The sequence below is a fragment of the Mus musculus genome, chromosome 15 (genome assembly GCF_000001635.26).
Source record: "Mus musculus strain C57BL/6J chromosome 15, GRCm38.p6 C57BL/6J".
Classification (NCBI taxonomy): Eukaryota; Metazoa; Chordata; class Mammalia; order Rodentia; family Muridae; genus Mus; species Mus musculus.
Window position 1 is genome coordinate 79,774,528 of NC_000081.6, and position 23,029 is coordinate 79,797,556.

The 23,029-nt window shown below is 51.8% G+C and overlaps 2 protein-coding genes and 1 long non-coding RNA gene across 7 annotated transcripts in view; 1 reads left to right on the forward strand and 2 right to left on the reverse strand.

Annotated features, from left to right (window-relative positions):
* On the forward strand, positions 1-19,782 carry Gm30977. 4 transcript variants are annotated; one of them, XR_875488.3, is made up of 4 exons: positions 1-259; positions 10,428-10,536; positions 18,674-18,776; positions 19,665-19,782. It is a non-coding gene; the product is annotated as a predicted gene, 30977 (long non-coding RNA). The 4 variants fall into 4 exon arrangements; XR_384251.4 differs by having other exon boundaries at positions 18,674-19,782; XR_875486.3 differs by lacking the exon at positions 18,674-18,776.
* Npcd (neuronal pentraxin chromo domain) overlaps positions 11,824-23,029 on the reverse strand; it is a 47,983-nt gene continuing 36,777 nt past the window's right edge. For both annotated transcript variants that reach the window (NM_001013360.2, NM_001013362.2), the window contains 4 exons: positions 19,729-19,948; positions 18,076-18,323; positions 15,739-15,918; positions 11,824-15,389 (listed from right to left, as the gene is read on the reverse strand). In NM_001013360.2, coding sequence (NP_001013378.2) covers positions 15,165-15,389; positions 15,739-15,918; positions 18,076-18,323; positions 19,729-19,948 — 873 coding nt within the window. In that variant the 3' untranslated portion in view covers positions 11,824-15,164. The remainder of the gene's footprint in view (positions 15,390-15,738; positions 15,919-18,075; positions 18,324-19,728; positions 19,949-23,029) is intronic.
* The window catches only part of Nptxr (neuronal pentraxin receptor), an 18,359-nt gene continuing 7,153 nt past the window's right edge, over positions 11,824-23,029 (reverse strand). Inside the window, exons 2-5 of the mRNA NM_030689.4 lie at positions 19,729-19,948; positions 18,076-18,323; positions 15,739-15,918; positions 11,824-15,389 (exon numbers count right to left, since the gene is read on the reverse strand). Of these exons, the coding sequence (NP_109614.2) occupies positions 15,165-15,389; positions 15,739-15,918; positions 18,076-18,323; positions 19,729-19,948 (873 nt within the window). The 3' untranslated portion in view covers positions 11,824-15,164. The remainder of the gene's footprint in view (positions 15,390-15,738; positions 15,919-18,075; positions 18,324-19,728; positions 19,949-23,029) is intronic.

Below are 23,029 nucleotides of genomic sequence, written 5' to 3' on the forward strand. Positions count from 1 at the left end.
AGGGGCCTAGGAGGCCGGAGCTTACGCGAGGGGCGTGGCTTAAAGACCGAGGAGGTGGGGCTTCGCTCATAGTCGTCTTAAGCCTGCCGGAGCAGCTGCGGACAGGCAGAAGTAGTCTTTGTAGAGGAACAAACTTCTTAAAGCTGTATTGCCCTGGGAGTTTTCGACATCGAAAATGACAAATGCAGTTTGTTGGTGTCGTGACGCTGATCTGCTATTTTACGACGACCGCAGGAGCCTGATAACCACCAGAACTTAGGTAGTGTTTTAGTCCTTTACAGTGAGTGACTGTCTCATTGATTCGCAACACAGTGCTTACTGTTAACAGCATCCGTGATCCCGTCTGGGCCAATGTGTAGAACTAGAGAGACTGAAGGAAAGAATCAAGGCATAACCTCAGAGAAGGAATCCAGATCTTTCCCTTGTGCAAACCCTCCAGGGTTGCTTTGTCCCAGGGGCTGGGAGACACCTGTACCATCAGATGCAGTTGTCTGGAACCTGCTTCTGATTCTTGGAAAGAAATGACCAAAGAGTGTTAGAGCCTCTTGCTGAGGGGAAGGTGAAGAAGAAGAATGGATCAGTGGAATGCCCCATAATCTAAACATTTATTCTATGCGTATCATGCAATCATTAATGAAGCCCCACTAGCTGGTGATTCTGCGGAAGGCACAGTTCAGAAGGTATAGAGCCATGAGAAGAAATGGAATCGTTTCCGCGTGCTTCTATAGCAGAGACTGGCAGGGTACTGGCTCTTTTTAAGTGGGACAACGAGGCGGGAAGAGCCCAAGATGACCAGAATGCTAATGGGAGCGGGACAGCGGTAGCTCCAAGAGGCCTGGGTGCAGGGTCAACGTAGTAGGAGTGCAGGGTCAACATAGTAGGTCAAGTAGAGGGGAAGACAAAGAAAGAAGCAGGGCAGAAGAAAGAGAGGTTTGAAACACAAGTGGCCCCTGGTGTGAGGTGAGATAGAGTCATTGGTTGCTGGAGAGCTTTGGGGAGAGTGGTAACAAGGTCTGATCTGGGACAGTGGATTAACCTAGCTTGAGTGTACAGACCCAGAACACACACATTGGGCTTGGTTTGAGACTTGGCAGCAGGAATTCAGCTCAGCACACGACAGTTCCTAGCTAGCCTCCCTGGAAAGTTCTGACTGTCTGTGGCGAATCTTACTCAGCCTTCAAATTTCCTTAATCCTCTTTTCCAACTTTCTCCAGGAGATGAAGGGCAGCCTTTGAGGGGGATGACGCTCTCACTTCTGTCACTTACACAAACGACTCCCCCAAAGGGGTCCTTGTTTGCCATCCTCTCTTTCTCGCCTCCCATTCATTCTCCCGCCCACCACAATCTGGCTTCCACTCCCACGATGTTTCTGAAATTCCCTCTCTTGTGGTTACCAGTGACCTTCTGAGGAGCAACAGCAATTGTTAGACCATCTTCCTTCCCTGCTGGCAGCACCAACCGCAGAAACCTTCACACAGTTCTCTATCACAGAGGTAGTACCTATAGATCTTTCTGCAGTGCAGATTCCAGGATCTCCTGCAACGGAATGGAGGATCATAGGGTGTTTTTCTGCAGGCTACCTTGTGGGAGCTACTGGGTAACAGGGTAACCTGGCTCTCTTGTGTCCCCCAGACCTCTAATTCATTTTTGGCTCCCATCTTGGGCTCTTGCTTTGGTCCTTAATATTACTGTGTTTTTCTGACAAGTGGTTATTGTTTCCATAGGAAATGTCAGCCAAGGGCTTATGGTTTGCACATTTGCTTTCCAGCTGATAACACTGTTGCAGGTGGTGGAACCTTTGGGACATCAGACCTAGCTGGTAGGCAGCTAAGGAACATGCCTTGAAGGTTACAGCCCTGCCCTGTCCTGCCCTGCTTCCTGCCTTCCTCTCGGCTACTGGAGCCACCAAGACACAGGAGCCACATCCTGGTTGACATGATTCCCCTCTCTATTATAATGACACTACCTCTGGATTTTAAACCGAAAGAAACTTTTTTTCTTTTTTTGAGACAGGGCTTTCCTGTGTATCCCAGGCTGTTCTGAAACTTAGACCAGGCTGGTCTCCAGCTCAAAGATCTGCCTGCCTCTGCCTCCTAAATGCTGGGCTTAAACGCATTTGCCACAATGCCTGGCTACATTGTCTTTGCTTAAATTGCTTCTACCAGATACTTTGTCAGATGGACAAAAACAGGAATACCTCCTCTCTGTTTGCTTGCATTCCCATCCAGTGGGGTACTTACTGGAACTGTAGGTGGGAAGTGGGTACTCTGGAAATGTCCCCTTCTTCCAGGGAGTGGCGCTCTTGATTTGTGCCTTGCTGAGGAATGCTGCTTTACCACTGTCCCTTTGGGGCTCTAAGGCCCGCAGCTCCCTTAATCCTTGTCCTTTTAGATTAGCAGTTCTCAACCAGTGGGTCACGACCCCTTACAGGGATCACCTACGTCTATGGGAAAACACATTACAATTTGTAACAATAGCAAGATTGCAGTTATGATGTAGCAATGAAAATAATGCTATACTTGGGGTATCTCAACAGCAGGAGGCACTGTATTGAAGCATTGGGAAGATTGAGGATGACTGAGCTAGGTCCTGATTGCTTTGATCTTTTATTCCCCAGGTTAGGTCTCTTGTTGTGCACGGAGGCTCAGATGTCCCATAGCATCCTGGCTGTCTCTACCAGAGTGGCCCACAAGCTTTTCCAAGTAGTGTGTTTCCAGCCTGTTCTCCCCAGATTTCCCATCTGGGTAAATGACTGCACTCATCACTTAGGTGCCTGTAGCACACACCAAGCTGTCACCTTTATACTTTCTCCACCCTAGCCTACTCCAGCCAGTGACTGGGCCTCTAGTCCTCAGTCCTGCCTCCTCACAGGACTGTCCCAGCACAGCAATACAACTGGAGCCAGTGTCATAGAAACTACTTCCTTCCCGGGCTGCCATCTTTAGCTCTACCCTTCCCTAGTCCTCCATTGCAGTCAGCAAGCTCCTTCCCAAACCCACGTCATTTCCTTGTTAACAGCTCCTTCCTGTTGGCCCAGAATGCACCATGAGATCAAGTGACTGCCCCAGGTCGGAAGTCAGGGCTCGCCTTCCTCCTGCTTCAAGCCCCTAGCTGTACAAAGTAGGAGAAACCCAACCCTTCAAGGCTCTTCCTCAGCTGAAGGCTGCTTCTCACTGATCTCTCTGCTCCCGGGCCCCTGCGTTCTTTTCTGGCTCTTTATTCTCTTGCTCTACTCCCATGAGCCTATAAACTCTTGGGATGAGGATGCTAGGCAAACATAAGTCCCTTGGGTTCTCACCTCTCTGTGTGTTGCTGAAACCTCTTGTATGCCCTGTATGGCTAGATTCCCTCTTCTGTGAACTCCAGGCCAAGGTCCTAACAGGGAGCAGGTGTTCTAAGGTTCCTTGATGCTTGACCCAGAGGGCACAGTGGTAGGGAGGTATCTCAGCTCTCAGGCCTGCCACTGGATTAAGGAACACATCACACACATGTGTGCTTTGTTGTGGAGGAGGGGGAACAAAGAATCAGGTCTCCCCTCCTATACCCTCTTCTAGAACAGAGCTGGCTTTAAACCAGTCTGACAAACAAGTTCTATTTTCTTATACCCTCTGAACTGAAATTTAACCATTCTGAGTCTGTATTTCATTTTTTAAAAAGTCAAATCTCTTAACTGTTGCACCTTCTGCTCAGCCTCCCAAGTGGTAAGATGACTGCCATGTGCCAACAGGCCTAGCCTCGAGACCTTGCTTCACACCAACTGTTGAATTTATTGAGTCTATCAATATTTTTGTTTCCCATTTTATTTTCTTCTCCCAAACGTGATTTTTTTATTTTAATTAGTTTGTTAATTTTTATCTGCATGGGTATTTTTGCCTGCATACATGTTAGTGTGCCACATCCATGTCCGATGCCTTTACACTCCAGAAGTCCGATCCCCTGGAGCTGGAGTTACAGATGATGGGTTCTAGGAATCAAACCAAGTCCCCTGGAAGAGCAGCCAGTGCTTGTAACCACTGAGCCATCATCCCTCCAGCTCCACTTCCACATTAGTATTTTTTACTGTCTTATCTTTACGCTGCCCTGTTCCTGTTTCCAGTTAGCTCTTCCTTTTCCTCCTTCCCAACCTTTCTGCGTAACCGGCAAGCTTCCTTCTTACTGGAGCCTCTGCTACAGGTTGGTTTTACATCAATTTGTCACAATAGATCCATCTCAGCATCCGAGACAGAGGGAGCCTCAATAGTGAAAGCACCAAGCCTGGAGGTCATATTCTTAACTGGGGATTGATGGGGTTGTGGACAGTGCCATCCCTGCGCTGGTGGTCCTGGGGTCTATAAAGAAGCAGGCTGAGCAAGCCATGGGGAGCAAGCAAGTAAGCAGCACCCCTCCATAGCCTCTGCATCAGCTCCTGCCTCCAGGTGCCTCCCCTGTGTGGTCCCTGCTTTGGTTTCCCTCAGTGATCCACAAGAGGCAGAAGCAAAATAAAGCCTTTCTTCCCCCATTTGGCTATATTGTTTCATCACAGTAACAGAACCGCTAACTAAGACACATGTGTTAGGGTTGTCTGTTCTCATTGTCATTTAGTTCAATTAAACATGTAGTCTGATCAAAGATGACTTCTTCCCTGGGTATGGTGACTCACACCTGAAATCTCAGCATTTGGGAGGCTGAGGCAGAAGAATCTAGCATTCAAGGTCAGCCTTGGCTGCACAATGAGGCCTTGTCTCAACAACTGCAACACAAATAAATCTTTTGGTTACTTAAAAGTGTATTGTATCAAGCCACTGGGTGATGCCTTTCATTCCCTCACTTAGGAGGCAGAGCAGATACAAACTAAGACCCCGACTCAAAAAAAATGAAATAAAATTTTAAAAAAGTAAAAAAAAAAAAAAAAATAGAGTGGCACGGGAGGCAGGACTCAGCGGTGAAGAGCTCTGCTGCTCTTTCAGAGGAGCCAAATTCAGTTCCCAGCACCTACATGCTGGCTCACAACTGCCTGCAACTTCAGCTCCAGGGGATCCTGAGTGCACACATGCACCTTCACATCTCCCCCAGAACCCCAATTACACATAAATAAAAAATAAAAATAAATCTTAAAGAAAGAGAGAGAGAACAACCTCACATGCCCTTCAGCAATGTCCCCTGACAACAATATCCTGCCAGTGTAAAGGGCAGTGTCACCAGCACGGAGGTAGTGCTTCCCTTATATTTTATTTGTTCTTGTGATTATGTGTGTGAAGATGTGTGAATTTGTGGGTCCTGGCTGATTTGGAGTCCACCTGACAAGTTAGAGTCATCAGAGAGGAAAGAGCCTCAGTTGAGGAAATGCCTCCATAAGATCCAGCTGTAGGACATGTTCTCAATTAGTGATTGATGGAAAGGGCCCAGCCCATTGTGGGTGGGGCCATCCCTGAGTTGGTGGTCCTGGGTTCTATAAGAAAGCAAGCTGAGCAAGTCAGGGGAAGTAAGCCAGTAAGCAACACTCTCCATGGCCTCTGCATCAGCTCCGGCCTCTGCCTCCAGGTTCCTGTCCTATTTGAGTTCCAGTCCTGACTTCCTTTGGTGATGAACAGCAATAAACCCTTTCTTCCCCAACTTGCTTTTCCATCATGGTATTTTGTTGCAGCAATTAAAAACCCTAGCTAAGACATGTTTGTGTGTGTGTGTACATGTGCGAGAATATATATGTGTGATCATGTGTGAATGTGTGTACATGTGCATATGTGAGTGTTGTGTTTATTTGTGTGTGTTATCTGTTTATGTATGAATGTGTGTGTGTGTTTAGATTAATGCATTGTATCTATTGGACTTTAAATTCCCCTCCTCGATCTGGCTCATTCTTTTCGAAGGCCTCTCTGATCATTGTCTTTGGACCGCAGAACCATCTATAACGAAAGCACGGTGTGAGGGTCGAATGAGGTTTCCATCCTTCAGGAAGGGCTGACCTTTGCATCTAGCAAGCCGCTGTCGAAGTGCCTGGCATTTTAATTTAATGAATGAGAGACCTAGAGCAGGTCTTCCTTTGTGGGAGAATCAGACTACTTCCCATGCACTGTGCTTGAAAGTGTGTAACTTGTGGGGATCCCTGAAGACCTTTCCGGAGCACCTCATCTTGAACCCCCACTTCTAACAGGAAGCTCTTACATATTTGCCCTCTAGTTTCTCGTACATACAAACCTGTTCTCACCTGAGGCATCTCTTTTAAGTGGTCATAGCTGGGAGACCAGGCTCACCCCTCTGAACTACTCCTCTCTCTGGGACCTTACTGGGTGGCACATGTTTGATGTCCCTGGGTTTTCTCAGTCTGCAAAAAAAGCCCCTACTCAAGCCTTTGTATTTTGATGTCCCTGAAGGGACTAAGGGACCCTTAAGTCATACATACCACACAGAGTCTACCTCGTGCAGCATCCCTGTGTTCAGATGAATGTCTCCCAAAGGACCCTGTGTTTAGATACATGTCTCCCAAAGGCCCGTGTGTTTAAAGTGTGGTCCCCAGCTTGGCACTATTAGGAGGACTTAGAACTCTTGATTGGTGGGAACTTAGTAGGAGGCCCTTAGGGCATGAGTGACAAGTCTTTAAAGGGACACATCTTTCTTCTTCTCCTCCTCTTCCTCCTCCTCCTCCTTCATGGCCATGAGGTGAGTGGTTTTATTTCTCACACACTCCTGCTGGAGTATGTCACTCTGGATTCAAAACCCACCCTTTTCTGAAGAGAAATGGAGGAGGGGTGGATGGGGGTTGATGAAAGGGGGAGGTGGGGGGAGGAACCAGGAAGAGAGGAAGGAAGGAGGGGAACTGATTGGGATGCAATAAATGAATGAATAGATAGATAGATAGATAGATAGATAGATAACAAACAATGGAGCCAATTCATGGACTAAAATTTCCATGAGGTAAAAGAAACCCTTTCTCTCTGTAAGTGGATGGGCTCAGGTGGTTAACAGCAGTGATGGGGCTCTAGCAGCACATTCCTTCTGCAATCTGGGCTGCATAAACACCTGAGTGCTGTTGCTTCCCGGCCCCCTGATCATGGCAAAGCCTCTTCCCGGGTCTCAGTTCTCCTGCTAATTCCCTTGCTGAGCTATTGAGCTAATATAGGCCAACTACTGAGATCAGTGAGTGCCTGGCACATAGTAAGCACTCAGTAGATTTCAGTTACCATTACCCAGAAACTGTACTCAGTAAGCACCCAGTCTGCACCAAGTGGCATGTATACATAGCGGTGAAAAAGGAAAATCTGGCGCCTCGGCCATGAGGGTGACACACATTCTGTAGGACACTCTGCGTGGCACACAATAAAAGCAAGCAAGGTGTTTACAAAGAGAGGCACATGCTGTGGCCACCAGGATAGAAGTCCCAGGGCAGGCTTGGTCCCCAGCCCTGGAATACAGGAAAAAGGTGACAGATGACAGATGACCAGGAAGCCAATTAGCCCAGGATAGCCAGTATGATGGTTTGAATAGGAATGGTCTCCATAGACTGGTGTGTGTGAATGTCTGGCCCACAGGGAGTGGTGCTATTAGGAGGTGTGGCTCTGCTTGAGGAAGTGTCTAACTGTGGAAGCCAACTTTGGGGGTCTTATAAGCTCAAGTCCGACCAGTGTGGCAGTGTCCTGCTGCTTGTGGGTTAAGATATAGAACTCTCAGCGACTTCTCTAGTACTATGCCGTCTTGCTTCCCAACAGGATGATAAAGGACTAAACCTCTGAAACTGTAAGCCGACCCAACTGAAGTTTTCCTTTATAAGAGTTGCTGTGGCCATGGTATCTCTTCACAGTAGTAAAACCCCAACTAAGATTTCTGGGAGCACTACGCAACAAGCTAGACTTAAGTAGCAAGCGGAAGTCAGTCTGCTGGGAATGAGGAGAAGCAGCAGTCTGGTCCCAGGGACACACACATGTGCACATTTCCTCTATTTGGCACACGTCAGGGAACAGCAGGATGGCTAGCATGTCCAGAGTGTGATAGGCAAAGGGGGAGAGTGGCTGAGTGAGGGCCAAGGAGAGGACAGGCTGGGATGACGGAGATGTCTTTCCTGCACACTAAATATACCGGGAGGCTGGGCATGCTGGCACATGCTTTGAATCACAACAAGCCAAAATGAACTCACTCTGTAGACCAGGCTGGCCTCGAACTCAGAAATCCACCTGCCTCTGCATCCCAAGTGCTGGGATTAAAGGCGTGCACCACCACTGCCCAAAGAAATAGAAGTCTTAAAAAGAAACATATACTGGGTGCTTGGTGGCTGTCTTAGTCAGGGTTTCTTTTTCTTCTTCTTCTTCTTCTTCTTCTTCTTCTTCTTCTTCTTCTTCTTCTTCTTCTTCTTCTTCTTCTTCTTCCTTCTTCTTCTTCTTCTTCTTCTTCTTCTTCTTCTTCTTCTTCTTCTTCTTCTTCTTCTTCTTCCTTCTTCTTCTTCCTCCTTCTTCTTCCTCCTTCTTCTTCCTCCTTCTTCTTCCTCCTTCTTCTTCCTCCTTCTTCTTCCTCCTTCTTCTTCCTCCTTCTTCTTCCTCCTTCTTCTTCCTCCTTCTTCTTCCTCCTTCTTCTTCCTCCTTCTTCTTCCTCCTTCTTCTTCCTCCTTCTTCTTCCTCCTTCTTCTTCCTCCTTCTTCTTCCTCCTTCTTCTTCCTCCTTCTTCTTCCTCCTTCTTCTTCCTCCTTCTTCTTCCTCCTTCTTCTTCCTTCTTCTTCTTCCTCCTCCTCCTCCTCCCCCTCCTCCTCCTCCTCCTCCTCCTCCTCCTCCTCCTCCTCCTCCTCCTCCTCCTTCTTCTTCTTCTTCTTCTTCTTTTTTGGTTTTCGAGAGACAGGGTTTCTCTGTATAGTCCTGGCTGTCCTGGAACTCATTCTGTAGATCAGGTTGGCCTCGAACTCAGAAATCCACCTGCCTCTGCCTCCCAAGTGCTAGGTTTAAAGGCATAACGGTTTATTCAGCTTACACCTCCAAACTGCTATTCATCACTAAAGGAAGTCAGGACTGGAACTCAAGCAGGTCAGGTAGCAGGAGCTGATGCAGAGACCATGGAGGGATGTTCTTTACTGGCTTGCTTCCCCTGGCTTGCTCAGCCTGCTCTCTTATAGAACCCAAGACTACCAGCCCAGGGATAGCACCACCCACAATGGGCCTTCCCCTCTTGATCACTAATTGAAAAAATGCCTTACAGTTGGATCTCATGGAGGCATTTCCCCAACTGAAGATCCTTTCTCTGTGATCTTTCTCTAGCCTGTGTCAAGTTGACACACAAAAACAGCCAGTACAGTGGCAAACACCTTTAATCCCAGCACTCTGCAGAGGCAGGAAGATCTCTGAATTTGAGGATAGCCTGGTCTACACATTGAGTTTAAGGACAGCCACAGCTATGAACTATGTAAAGACCCTGTCTAAGGGCTAGAGAGATGGCTCAGCGGTTAAGAGCACTGACTGCTCTTCCAGAGGTCCTGAGTTCAAATCCCAGCAACCACATGGTGGCTCACAACCATCCGTAACAAGATCTGGCGCCCTCTTCTGGAGTGTCTGAAGACAGCTACAGTGTACTTACGTATAATAAATAAATCTTAAAAAAAAAAAGACCCTGTCTAAAACAAAACAAAACGAAACACCCCCACCCACACACACACACACACACACACACACACACAGCACAGAGGCTAAGATATTACCCACAGTGCCGATGGGATCCTGGGATGAGACTGAGCTGAGAGACACCTCTAAACCCTCCATCCCTCAAGCTCTGCCTTCTTCCCCTCTCCTGAAGTATGGGCCCCTCTCCTGAAGTATGGCAGGTGTTCTAGGCTACCTGGGAGCTCAGAGGTCAGGTTCCTGGTCCCAGGCTTCTCATAAGAGGCCTGACCCAGCTCTGGGGTTGACAGTGGGCCCTGCCCTGGGATCAGCTGGACACAGGCAGCCCACCCAACACCTGCTGTGTATCTGGGTCCCACAAATAGAACTGAGGCGAGTTCCAGAGCCAGCAGGCCTGCTACCATCCTTGGTTTATGCCGGAGGTGGGGGTAGGGAACTGGGGCCTTTGTAAGTTCTAGGCAGGCAGCTTATGGAAGTGAGCTGCCAGCCGGAATACCTGCTTTCTCAGGGAGTTTTGTAACAAAGAGAACAAAAAAGACACATGGGATGGTCAAGAGAGGGTCTCTTCTGCTCCAGGTGATTGATGAGTGGTCTCTAGTGGGTGATGCTGTTGAGAGGTGATTGGCTCAGAGGGCACTGACTCCACCACTTACTTCACTGAAGAATTGTGTGGACTCCTAAGAGGAGAGGCCTATTTGGAGGAATTAGTCATTGGGACATGGTTTTTTGAATGATGTATTGGCCCCGCCTCCCCCCACCCCACCCTCACCTCCCCATCACCTCCCCCTCCCCTTCCCCTCCCCTTCCCCTTCCCTTCCCTCACACCCCTCTACTATGATGCTCTGCTTTACCACCCAGAAACGATGGAACCAGCTGACCATGGACTTGAAACCTCAGCAACTATAAGCCCAACCAAGGCCTGTTTAAGGGAGGAGACACGTGGTCACCTCCACGTCCACGTGAGGAGGTGAGGAGGAGTTGGGGATTCTGAAGACAGGTTCTTAAAAAGGTCAAGTGGAAGGATCCAGCCTCTGAGAGAAGCAGACATAGTTCATCTGGAGTGGCAGGAGGGAGCTGAGGACAAGGCTGGCACAGTTCCTTGTCAGGCTTGGAGATGGTACTGAGGGAAGACTGGCCCATCCTTCTAATGCTTAGACGAGATGACAGGGAAGGTCACCCTCTGGCATGTAAGGCTGGGGCAGAGGATTGGAGCCTGAGGTCAGAGAAGATAGGATGTTGCTGTTTGGGAGAGCAAGACCTTGAGCAGAGGCAGGAGGAAATGGCTGTTCCTTGCCCATTTCTGGCTGTGGATTTGTGCTTGTTAATGCTTATACAGCCCCAGGCTTGCCTGCTGTATTCTCTTTGCCTGTGCCGGTGTGGAGCAGGTGGAAGGGAATTTCCCTGGGTGGTGGGGCATTGGCAGCTCAGTGGGGCAAAGACAGAAGAGGTATGTTTGTAAGGAAAGTGCTACAAGGTGTGATAAATAAGGTGTGTTGGCCAGCAGCTCGGATTTCCAGGTGTATCTGTCTGTAGCTCCCTGGGGTTATATTTTAAAACAAACCTGAGAGCGCACAGATGCTCTGGGGCCCCAGCAGACTGGGCTGTGGCTTTCCTGTAAGATGTACATTTTCTTTGGGGCTAAATCCACTCTTGGGAGTTTGGAAACTCTGTTCCACTGATATGCACAGCCCCCCAACCCAGCCCCTCTGACCTGATATTCTGAAGGTCACCACTTGAGATCAAGTCCAGCAGTGACAGTGTTGGAAGGGCACTAGTGCTTGTTTGAGTCCAGTCTAGAGGTCAGGGAGGGGAGCCTAGACAAAATTTGAGGAGGGAAGGAAAGCAGGAAGCAGAGAGGCAGTGTGTGATATCATAGTCTTTCTTTTCCTGTGTCTTCTCCCAAGCCCCCAAGGGATGTAGCTCTCTGGAGGTCTGGGGATGACTCAGGAAGATTGGGTCCTAAGCAATACCAGGGACCCGGATCCTGGAACTGGGGCACAGGTGGGGAAGGGGTGTTGGGAATGAGGCCAAAGCCGAGTTAGAACTGGGGCACTTTCCACGTGGGACCTGCTTCTGTGCAGCCTTCCTCGGGAATCCTGCGAACCTGTGTGTCTGAGCCTAGCTCAGTGGAACTGGTCAGGCCAGGTGGGGGCATATATGGATGGGTGAGGCTTTGGGCCAGGCTAGGAGGAAGCTGTTGCTCTGGAGGCTGGCAGGGTGGCTCCTCTACCTCCCATATGACAGAAGAGCCTCCTCCGAGTAAACCACGTTTTATTTTGAACATTCAAATTTACAAAAAAACAAGAAATGGTAACAAAAGCCATGGCACAGATCACACACGCACTCACACATACAGAGCATCTCGTGTTACTTATGTACAAAATAGGGCAAGGTGGGGGAGGAGGGCAGTGGAGGGTCCTCGTTCCAAAGTGTCCAACCAGATGACTTCACATGCTCGCTGCTGGCGGCTCAGCCAGGGAAGGAGTCTGTTCTCCATCCAGCAGGGGCAGGGAATAGGGTGGGTGGAAGGCGGGATCAGGGGTGGCAGGCAGCTGGAGTTAAGGGGTAAGGAGGATACTAGTCCCTAATTTGGGAGGAGAACCTTCTCCAGTTTTCTCTCAGGCCAAAGGTGCTGGGACTAGTAGATAGGAATTCAGTTTGCAAGGGAAGGGAGTGACCACCGGGTCCTGGAGAAGAGAAGGACAGTCAAGGGAACTTCCAGGGTCATTTGAGCTTCCTGGCCAGACCTCAGCTCCCTCATCTACAAGCCAAGGGTTGAGTTACACCCCCCCCAACCCCCAACAGATCCTCATACTTCAGTCTGTGGTCCCCATTCACATGTAACTGTGGTAAGATGACCCTTGGGACATGGGAGTGGCCACTCCATGCCTCACAGATAGGAGATCTGGCAGAAAACAGCTTAGAGAACCTGACATAGGTCGTGCCCAGAACAGGGGCCGAGCAAGAACCACTTCCACCCTGCCTTTTCTGACGACCTCTAAAGATACTCCTTTCTTGCCCTTAGACTGCAGCTCAGGCTGAGGCTGAGGCTGGGCATAGGTGAGAGACCCCTCCCTCCCTGGCTTCACGCCCCACACCCCCACCTCTGCTCCTTCTGCACTCTGAAGGAGGTGGCGTGGACCTTTAGGCATCTAACCTGCCTCCAAATGGAAATCGCGCTGTTCCCGGCTGGCCAATCAACACTGGGCAAGTTACTTTACCTCTCATCCTTCTCTTGTGCACCACAGGGCTAAGAACAGTCTCGCTTTGTGCTGTGAGGATAAACCAGATGGTGCGGATACCGTGCTCCGTGCTGTCTCCAGGCCTAAGACTACCTAACCAGCCTAGTTCCATCTTTGTCAGACCCAGGGGCAACTCAGGGCCGCAGCTGTCTTGTTGGATGTGCTTGGGGAGACAGCAGAAGATTGAGTGGGGGCTCCACATGCTCAGAGAATGTTCACAGCACAATAGATGAGAGCAGGTGGGGACTTGGGAAATAGAGAGGCAGCCCCTTCCCCAGTAATCCATACACAGAGCCTTGACCAGGTGCCTCTGTTTTTTCCCCTCCTGGGTGGGGTTGGGGTGGGGAGGTGGCAGTTTAACCAGGGTGACCTGGCATGGAAATGTGACTGAGGTGCTGTTTCTCATCACCACTGAGACAAAGCAAAAGGATGGGGATGGTGTGTCTGGTGGGCTCCAGTGAGCAGGCAGTTTCTGCTACATCCTTCCTAAGATGCTGTCTTCCCAAGGCCTCCTCTAAATCAATAGCAAAGGCCTCTTCTAGAACAATAGCAGGAGCCCAGTGCAGCTTAGAGTCCCCCAGGTCTAAGTTCTGAATCCAGCTGTCACCCAGCAACAACCGGTGTCCTCACAAAAGACACTTGACCTAGCACTGGGGCTGATGTCATTGGTTGTTACTGGGCAACCGGGATCTCAGCAGGTTCTGGGTGAAGCCTCTGCAGCTCTCTCCAGGGGATGGGGATGGGGGGTGCTGTGCCGTGTAGTTGCTCTCAAAATGGAAATGCAGATCTGCAGCCCAGAGGCGAGTCTCGGCCATGCTTCCCTGACATGGGCTGCAGCCTCTCCTGCGTCACGTCTCGGGCTGAGTGGCCATGGAGAGCACAGACGGACAAAAGTGGTGGGTGGGGTAGGGCAAGAGGCACCGGTGCCCAGTGATTCACCCAACCTGCTACTGTTCCAATCCATGGGAGAGGACCAACAGGGCCTTGCATCCTCTGCTGTCTGTTGGAACTCTGTCTGTCTGGGCTTTTCCTCTCACCTCCTCAGGCTGTCAAGGTGTTGGGGTGTCCCCAGAAGATATTTTGGTACCCTGTGTGAAAGCACGTGTCCTCTCAAGTGCCTCCCTGCACAGGTATAAGCAGGGCTCAAGGACAGGCAGTGTGGTTCACAGGGAAGAGCACTTTGGAGGGACTCAGAGGGCCTGGGCCTGCTATGTTGTGCTGTTTGATCCTAGACAAGTTAATGGCCCTCTCTGTGCTCTTTTCCATCTCTCACCAGCAAGAGCTTACAATGGATGGTTTTTCTCAGCTCTGACATTCTTCTGTGCTCTTGGGGAAGTTGGTAGGGACTAGGAGAAAGCGAGGCCCAGAGAGGGTAGGTTCTTACTGAAAGCCACACAGCAAGTCATAAGAACCTAGGGGTTCTCTCTCTCTCTCTCTCTCTCTCTCTCTCTCTCTCTCTCTCTCTCTCAGTGTTCTGCTTTCCATCCCAGCATCCTCCATCCTTTCCAGGGCCATGCAGAAAGAGGTGATATGGTGGCTAAGCCACCAGGCTCTGCCTGGGAAGCATCCCCTCATTCATTGTGCCTCTGTTTTAGATGTTCTCAGGACAGGCTAGAGTGACCCAGCAGGTCCTGTCTCAGGCATGGAGGGGGTGGGGTGGACAACCCTGCTGGTGGGCAAAGTTGCCAGTGGGTACAGGGGGTGATTACAGCCCTTTGGCCTCCAGGGTTTTGGTCCCTAGCTGTTAGGGTAGGGGCTGGGGAAGGAACATCCTGGAAACTGAGGTGAGGCTTGAACCGACATGAAACCAACATTCAAACCACAACACACAGAGAAACTGGTGAGAGGAGGGAGGGCAAGGCAGGGGCAGTGGGAGCGATGACCCCGCAGCCCCTGTGAGTAACCCAGGAAGATAGAGAAGGAGCGTCTGATCTTTATACATCTCTGGCATCCCTTCTGCAGCCCGAGGTAGGCCTGGAGCATAGGGGATTTGAGGGTCAAAGGCTACCTCTACCCACGACTCCTTAGGGGATGTCCTTGGAATTAGTGGGGTCCGATGTGATCGGCAGGACAGTGTATATGATGGGAGAGACCAAGCCAATACATTGCCAGGAGGCGGGACTGCCTCAACCCCTACATTGATGTGAGATACTGGTCCCTATCCAGGTGGCTGAGGGGACACCCATCCAGGGCAGGGCACTCTGGAGCAGTGGGTGCCCATGAGGAGAAGTGGGAGGTATAGCCAGGAGTGGGGTAGAAGGGAAGGCCGGCGTGTAGACAGGCTGAGGAGGGATTGCCCCTTCAAAGTCCTGAAACTGACAGGCAATGGAGGGGCCCTGAACAAGGTGGCCCCTCATGCCTTTGCCCTCCCCTTGCACACATCAAAGGCGGCCTTCTTCGCACCTCCAAAGGCCTCTACCAGCTTATCTTCCCAGGGGAGGACATTGCCCATCAGTGGCCCGGTGCAGTTGGCCATGCCCAGCACCTGGGCCGGTGTCAGAGCGTGGTCCCACAGGTTGAACTGTGCAATGTCACCAACGAAGGCCTGTGTGGCGTCAAATCGGCCTCCCAAGGTATCCTGGGCCAAGACAGCAACAAAGAAAGGAGAGAAACATTGAATGAGGGAGGAAGGGAAGAGTAATCAAGCCAGGCAGCCTTGAACTTGACAAAGCCTGGTTCCCAAGGTTCTAGCCCCGCCCCCAAGGCTGCCCTGCCCCCACAGCGACTACCTCCTGGGGCTCTAGCCTTCCAGGGCTCTAGCCTCACTGTCAAAGCTCTAGCTCCGCCCCAAGGTTCTGGTCTGATCCCAGGTTCTACCTGCTTCTAAGCCCAGTGGCAAATTGGTGGGTCAGACAGGATGCTCACCGCTCTCAGGCCCTGGAGTGGGCGGGGCAATGACTTGGAGGAAGGGCTCTCTTGAGCCTTACCTGCTCTTGGCCCAGGATAAGGATGCCGTGTGGCTTGATGGGGTGCCAGGCTGCTAGGTTCTCGCCAGAACCCCGCAGTTCTCCGTCCTGGTATGCAGACCACAGCCCATCCCTTGTAGTCCAGGAGATGCAGATATGGTGCCAGTTGCTGTCTTTCAGGCTCAGGGGCAGCTGGGCCACCTGGATACAGGACCCAAATCCCACATCAGAGGCCCAAGCCGGGGAAGTAAAATGAGGTAGCCAGCCTCATAACTTTCCTCCAGGGATGGAATCCAAGGTCTGACCTGCATTCCAACCATTGTCTCTCCTGTCCTAACTCTCCCTTTTCTCACCTGATCCCATCACACAGCTATCCTCAGACCTGGTTTTCAGGGCTTCAGGGTCACTCATGGTAGGGACAGTGTCCACAAATCCATTTCCCTTGCACACCTAATATATATCCCAGCATACAGTAGGGCTCATTCACTGGCATAGACAGAATAAGCCTTGGACTCAGTGGATGGGTGGGTCCCAATATCTGGCTGTGACTCTGCCACTAGCCCCCTTTCTGACCTTGGAGAGGCTTCACTCCTTCCAGCGCCTCATCTGTAAAGTTGGAGAAAGAATACACAGTCGCTGCCTCTTCCTGAATCCAACGCAGACATGGCTAGTCAATCATGAGCGTATACTTAAGCTGGGACTCTGCCCATGGTGTCTTAGAAGCTCCTGTTGATGCCTTGGCGCTGGTCAGTGAGGTGAAAGCTACTAGTTGTGACTTTAAATGGCTCCTGTACCTCACAAATGCTTTGAGATCACGACTTCACAAGGCACTCTCTGATGCCTGCTGGGTACCAGGCCCCGTTCCAGACTCAGACTGTGGATCTGGGCATGGCCTTGAACAAACTGTGCCTGTATGGGACAGCAGGGCTTTAGGGACAGCATCACCTCTAACTGTTCATGTCTACTGTCAGCATGACTGGATGTGGACACAACACAGGAGACGTGCATCTGTGCGCTACTGCTTGTGAGGGAGTTTCTAGAGAGATCTCATTGAGGGAAGGCCTACCCCAGATGTGGCTGATGGGCTGGGGTTTCAGACAGAATAAGAAGGAAGAGGCTAGCTCAGAGTCGGGAGTTCATCTCACTCTTCCTGGCTGTGGATACAAAGTGACCAGCCTCCTTGCACCCCTGCCCACAGCTACAGTTGGTCTTGCCACTGGGTCTGCCCTCAAATTTGAGTCAGAACAAACCCTTCCTTAAACTGCTTTTGTGGTATTTTGCCACAGCCGTGAGGCAGACTTTAGGGGGAAGAAGCCTGGGGTTGCAGGGGAGGCCGGGGGGAGGGGGGGATATGTGAAGAGAAATGCGGTGACAAAGGCCCCCTGAAAGGACATGGATTGGCTGTGGCATTGAAAACCTGGTGCTTGCAGCAGAACAAGGCCCGACTGAGCGATGCTCTGTCCAGGGTGCTGAATTCTCCATCTAAGCGCCCAGGGCTGCCCTCTGGCCGCGATGAACGGAGGAAGATAGCCCTCTCTCCACGCGGAGCTGGTCTCCCCCTGTGATGTTTTGAACCTAAAGGCAGCACACTGACCTCTCCCTCCCCCCAGGGCCACTGCCTCCTGGACACCCGGTGGGGCTCCCAGCTGCATAGCTTGTGGGCTGGTCCCAGATGAGTGTGACCTGCATTTCCAGGGTGTCTCAAAATAACACCAGACACCCCCTAGGCTGAAACAATATGGCAGGCAGCAGGCAGTTTTGGGAAAGATGCTCTTTCTCTGTAACTTCACAGATGCCAGGCAGATCCTAGGCCTTCCTTAATCATGGGGACAGGTGGCCTGAACAGGCAGGGGATGACCTAAGAGTGGGACTATGGTAGTAAAAGAGAAAGTTCCGGAGCCCATGAAAGATGAGAAAACTAAGTCACAGGCTGGTAAATGAGATCACCTAGTGAGCACATTAAATAGCCAGGACTCAAACATTACCCTCAGAATGGTGTCTGATATGGGCATCATTCCTTCCATGGTGGGGAGGGCAGAAGGGCAAGTTTTGGAGCAGCCCTCCCTGGTAGTTAACTATCCCCCCCTCCTTCACGAGCAGGGCTCAAGGTGCAGATGCCTGTAGACTGGCCTCTAGCAGAATGACTTCTGTTCCCCCTTCTTTAGCCAGTCCTGCATCTGGATTGTCTATATTCCCAGAACTGAACTTGGCACAGTAGGTGTTAAATGTGTGCAGAGTATAGTGAGCAGGAAAGTGCAAGTGTCAATCCATACTCATTCAGCTCCTAGGTAGAGCTAGGGCAAGCGGAGCCCTCCCTTGAGGCCCTAAGCCCCGCCCAGTGCCCTAGACCCCGCCCACCTTGTCGTTGATCAGCAGCTCCATTGGCTCAAGGCCGGCCTCCAGAAGCACGATCTCATTGGCCTGCCCGGGCACCGAGTAGGAGAAGGGGGTGCCCTGGCCGGAGCCACCTGACCTGGAGCGCAGCCACATGCAGGCAGTGAAGGCGTAGAGTTCCGGCAGCGCCTTGCGCACGCGGGCGTACATGTAGTTGTTGCGGATGGGGATGCTGACCTTGAAGGCATCAGGGGGACTGTAGGCCGAGGACCCTGCAAGGGACAGGGCGGGGTCAGAGGATACTGTGCCGTGAGGGGTAGTGGCTCCAGACCATCCGCGGGCTGGGGGTGTGCTCCACATGATTTCACTTAGCCTACTTTTGCCTCTGGGCTGAGAGGTGAGACTAAATTGGGCCCAGGGGCACCTTGAATCCAGGCGTCCTGAGTTCAAATCTAGCCATCACTACTTTCTGACCTGTGAGTCTCTGTGAGATAAATGCAACCTCCTTGGGCCTCCATTTCTTCTGTAGAACGGGCTAATGACTCGTTCTCCACTCCACGCTGTGAGAGTCGGTAGGCCCATAGGCTCATCCGATACCAGCTATGATCATGACTATTTACAGTTGCTCGCCTACGTTAGAAGCATTGGGTGGTGTCGTGTGTGGCAGGCTGGCTGGAAGTGCCTTCCGTATGCCACTTCCTCATATCACTTCCTCACAGGCTCAGGTATGCCTCTGTACACAGGTTACTTTCCATTCATGCCTTCCTTCCTCCCCCCTGCTGACAGTTAAGAGAAGATGCAGTTTCCCTGGTCCTCAGGGATGTTGGTGCAGAGGGACAGCTTACTGCTGGACTGAGTGGGTTTGGAGGTCACTATCACAGTCCAAGTAGTCAACTGGATTTCTCCCTGGAGCACCCCAGGCCCACTGCTCCCCTACAGCTGAACCCACCATGGCCCCTTGGCTCCTACGGGTACTTTCTGCTTTTGCTCTCTAGGGCTGGCTCCAGGCCCCCTCCTCCAGGAAGACACCCAGGTTTCTTCCTTCTGAACTTCTGCCCTGCGCATGAGCTGTTCCCTGTTTCCCATCTTGCTCTCCCAAGGACCAGTGAGAGCTGATAAGCTCCTAAGTCCCTAACGCCACCCTTCCATCTCTCAGGTGACAACAGCGAGGCCTGAGAGAAGTCAATGACCTTTCAAGGTCACAGAGCCAAACCCGTGACAGACTTAGAACCCAGGGGTCTGACACTTAAACCTACATTACGAATCTCTGACCCCTAGCAGTAGCCAGGCCTGAGGCTTAAACAAATGACAGAGGTCGATAGATTACTCAGAGGTGCTGATGGTGGATGGCTAGATGCGTGGTGTGCTGTCTGAAGGATCTGGTCACAGGTCTAGACCATCCTCTTACCCGCGGTGTGACCTTTGATAAATCACTTGACCTCTGTCACATTCACTGTCTTTACCTGTGAAAACCCTATGGTTAGTGAAGATTAAATCAGCCAGGGTGTCACTACGGCAGCCAGCCCCTGGGGCCCAGCAGAGCTAGAAATGACAACTGTGACTTTGAAAGTGACAGCCATCCCCCAGCAGGCTCTCCCTGTCTTGTTCTACAGCCTCTGGAAGTTCCAGCCAGAGACCAGGACCGGGCAGCTCAGCCATCTGCACCTCAGGACCTACCGTGCTCCAGCTCGGCCACGCGACCCTGCAGGGCATTCAGCTCCTTCTCCACTTCCTGTCGTTGCTGGTGGCTCCCGTGACTGAGGGCGGCTCGCTCCTTCTCCAGCGCCAGCACCTTGGCCAGCAGCTGGCCTTCTAGTTCGTCCATCTTGGAGTGCAGGGCGGTGGGCATGGCTGGAGCTGGCGCCGAGGAGATGTTCCCACGGGCTGGGAGCTCCTGCTGCTCGAAAGGGAAAGGGAGGATGGTGATGTGGTGTCACACAGCCGTGCCACCACCCCGCCGGCCACCACAGGCGATCTTAGCTTCTGGTGGGCAAAGCTGAGATAGTGAAGCTATGGCAGGCAGGGTATGCACAGGCAAAGCCTGCATGCAGAGGGAGCGAAAACCCTCACAAACAACCTCATAACGGACAAGAACCACACTGACAGCTTGTAGGCCCTCTGGCTGGGACACAAACCCCCCTCCTAGGGCTGGGACACAGTTGAGGGCAGGGCCTCCCGGGACACACCTGTCACCTGGTTGTCTGGATGGGACTCTAGCATTCCATTATCTCAGGATTGTAGTAACAATCCCAGACTCAAGTGACAGGCGAGGGCTCAAACCCAGCTTGGGAACCAACCTTCTGAATAATTCTAGGGAAACACGCAAGCCGTTCTAAGCTTATCTCCTCATGAGACTACTGTGCTGTCACCTTGGAATCGTTCTGGGGAGGATTGTGTGGCCAACACCAATAAACAGAGAGTGCTGGCTGCCAATGTCTTTGGCATTCAGGGTGTTCGGAGGCCGGCTCTGACACCCTGTGTCTAGCCCAGGAGAAGAGCGTGCAGAGTCTTCTTTGTCCTGTCTTAAATTGGGCAGAACTGAGGCAGGCAGGCAGGCTAGGCCACAGGTTCAGACTGGAAGGGACATTCTCCGGTGAACACATCGCAGAAGTGTCAGCAGGGCTTTGAGGAGTCAAATTGGACGTGGCTTCCTTCACCCTCCACAGTCCCCCTCAACTTGTGCAAGGTCCCATGTTTCCACACTCCCCAGACATCCAGGCAGTGAGGTTCCAAGGCAGAAACTTGGTAGTATCTTCAGTGTTTGGGGTAGCATCTGGCACACAGTAGGTGCTCATGGAACACAGTGGGTGCTTGTGGCACACAGCAGGTGCTCATTCCTGTTTGGTCAATGAACAAATTGGGAAGATCCTCCGAGCAGAGGTGAGGGCCAAGTTTGAACTTGTCCCAGACCTCCAATCCTTTGAGGCAACCTCATACTTCAGGTGGGAGCCACTCAGCAGAGTTGGGGACAGATGAGACACGGAGGGTGCAGGGCTCCTCAGGGGGCTTCATGACGTGACTGTAGACTCCCACTGAGCTTCCCTACCATGACAGATCCAGAGGGTGGCTGCAGCTTGTCTTCTACTGGTATCTTTGGGCACAATCTATGCAGCTGAAACCCTGTGCCTGACACACATCCCAGCCAGGCTGTGGCCTCTCTCCTGTGTACCACAGCTCTCATGTGGGGCTTACAGAGCCCTGACCTACAGGCAGAATGATGGTACCAGGCAGTCACCCTGTACCCTGCTCATGAGGGACAATACCAAGGCTGAGTCTGAACTCTACACATCTTTGGCCTGAGGCCACCTTATTGGTTACCATGGCAGCTCCTGTGCCCCAGAGCACATTAATGCAAGGGACACACTGATCCCCTTATTCCAGGAAAGGTTAAGAGGCATGCCCAGTGTCACCAAGCAAGTGACCAGCAAGGCCAGGGCTGTGTCACTGAGACTGAAAGGACCCCTAACTTTGTTCTTAGGGGCAGGGCCAGTGCCATGAGGCTCAGGGTGCTCAAGGGCTACTGACAGACATTGTCTTGTCTCTAGCTGGGGACTGGGTGTCCTCCATTCTCCTTCCAGAGTGGCCAGGACAAACAATTTACACTGTAGGGTCTAGCTGCTTCCTTCAAGGGGACACACAGGTGGCCGGGGGGTGGGGTGGGGGGAAGAGTATACAAGCTGTCCTTGGTCAAAGTTCCTGTTTGGTGGCACCAGGAGGCCAGCGAGGAGGGGGCTCTGGCTGGGCAGCAGCCTCCCCCAACCCCAGCATGTGAATCAGAGAAACACAACGCCCCCATCCCGCTTCCATCTGCCACGGCGCAGGCTGTGTGGCGTGGGCTCCGTGGGCCGTGTGCCAAGTGGGCTCCAGCCTGAGACGGTAGGGGGACAGCAGGGATGATGTCACGCTGTCCCCCACTCAGCGCCTGATAGGGCAGGAAGGGAGGTCTGGACTCCAGGCGTGTTGTTGAGAGTCCATGGTAGAGTTTATTATATCTGGGCCTAGAGCCAAAGCCCAGGGTTCTAGGCCCAGCTTGGTGGCTCAGGAGCTGATGGGGATGAGGTGGGGGTGGGAAGCTCCTTAGCCTCAGCAGGGGACACCAAGAAAGGAGCATAGCTGACAGGGGTAAGGGGGCTGGGGGTGGGAGGGGGGAAACTTCTCAGCTACTCTTATCTCTTGAGGACTGTGTTGAGGCTCAGAGAGGGTGGGCTGCCTGCTTAAAGTCACTCGGCAGTCCTGTGCCCACTCCTCATGTCAACCGTCACAGCCTGAGTCTCAGTTTGTTCTGCCAAATGGGTATGCAGTATTGTCCCGTCTGCTAGGAAATCCTAAAGGGGTGATCTGAGCGGCCATGAGAACACCAGGAAAGGCAGGCTCTGTCACACTGTGTAGGATGGCCTCACAGAGGACCCCATAGGAGGATCCTGTAGTGTAACACGGCAGAGGTGCGGAACAAACTGGAAAGCCAACTGCATGACCTCATGCAAGCAAGACGCTTCTTTTGTGTCAGAGAAGAGGAAGGGCCTGACTTCAGGGTCTACGCACAGTCTATCCCTGCCTGCTCGGCCCAGGTTCTGAGGACAGTAGTGTAGTCCCTGCCCCCAACTGTGCTCATATCCCGTGAGTTCTGCCCGCTATCACCCTGGCTCCACCAGCAGAGTGGCTTGTTACAGAAAGATGCCGTGCCTCAGTTTCCCTATTGGCACAAGAGCAATACAATCTCAGGGCCCTCCAGGGGCCTGGGAACTGTGTGAAGTGCTAACTGTCACCACAGCTCCAACCCTACCTCAGCATGTCCTAAGGGGGTTGCAGGTCCAGCTCCGGTGGCATAGGACTCTGGCACTCCACAACCGTGTGGGATGGTACACATCCTGTGACCCCTCAGGAGGTGGAGTCAGGAGGGTCAGAAATTCTAGGTTATCCTTGGCTATATATCAAGTTCAAAGCCAGCCTGGGTTACATGAGATCCATCTCAAAAACA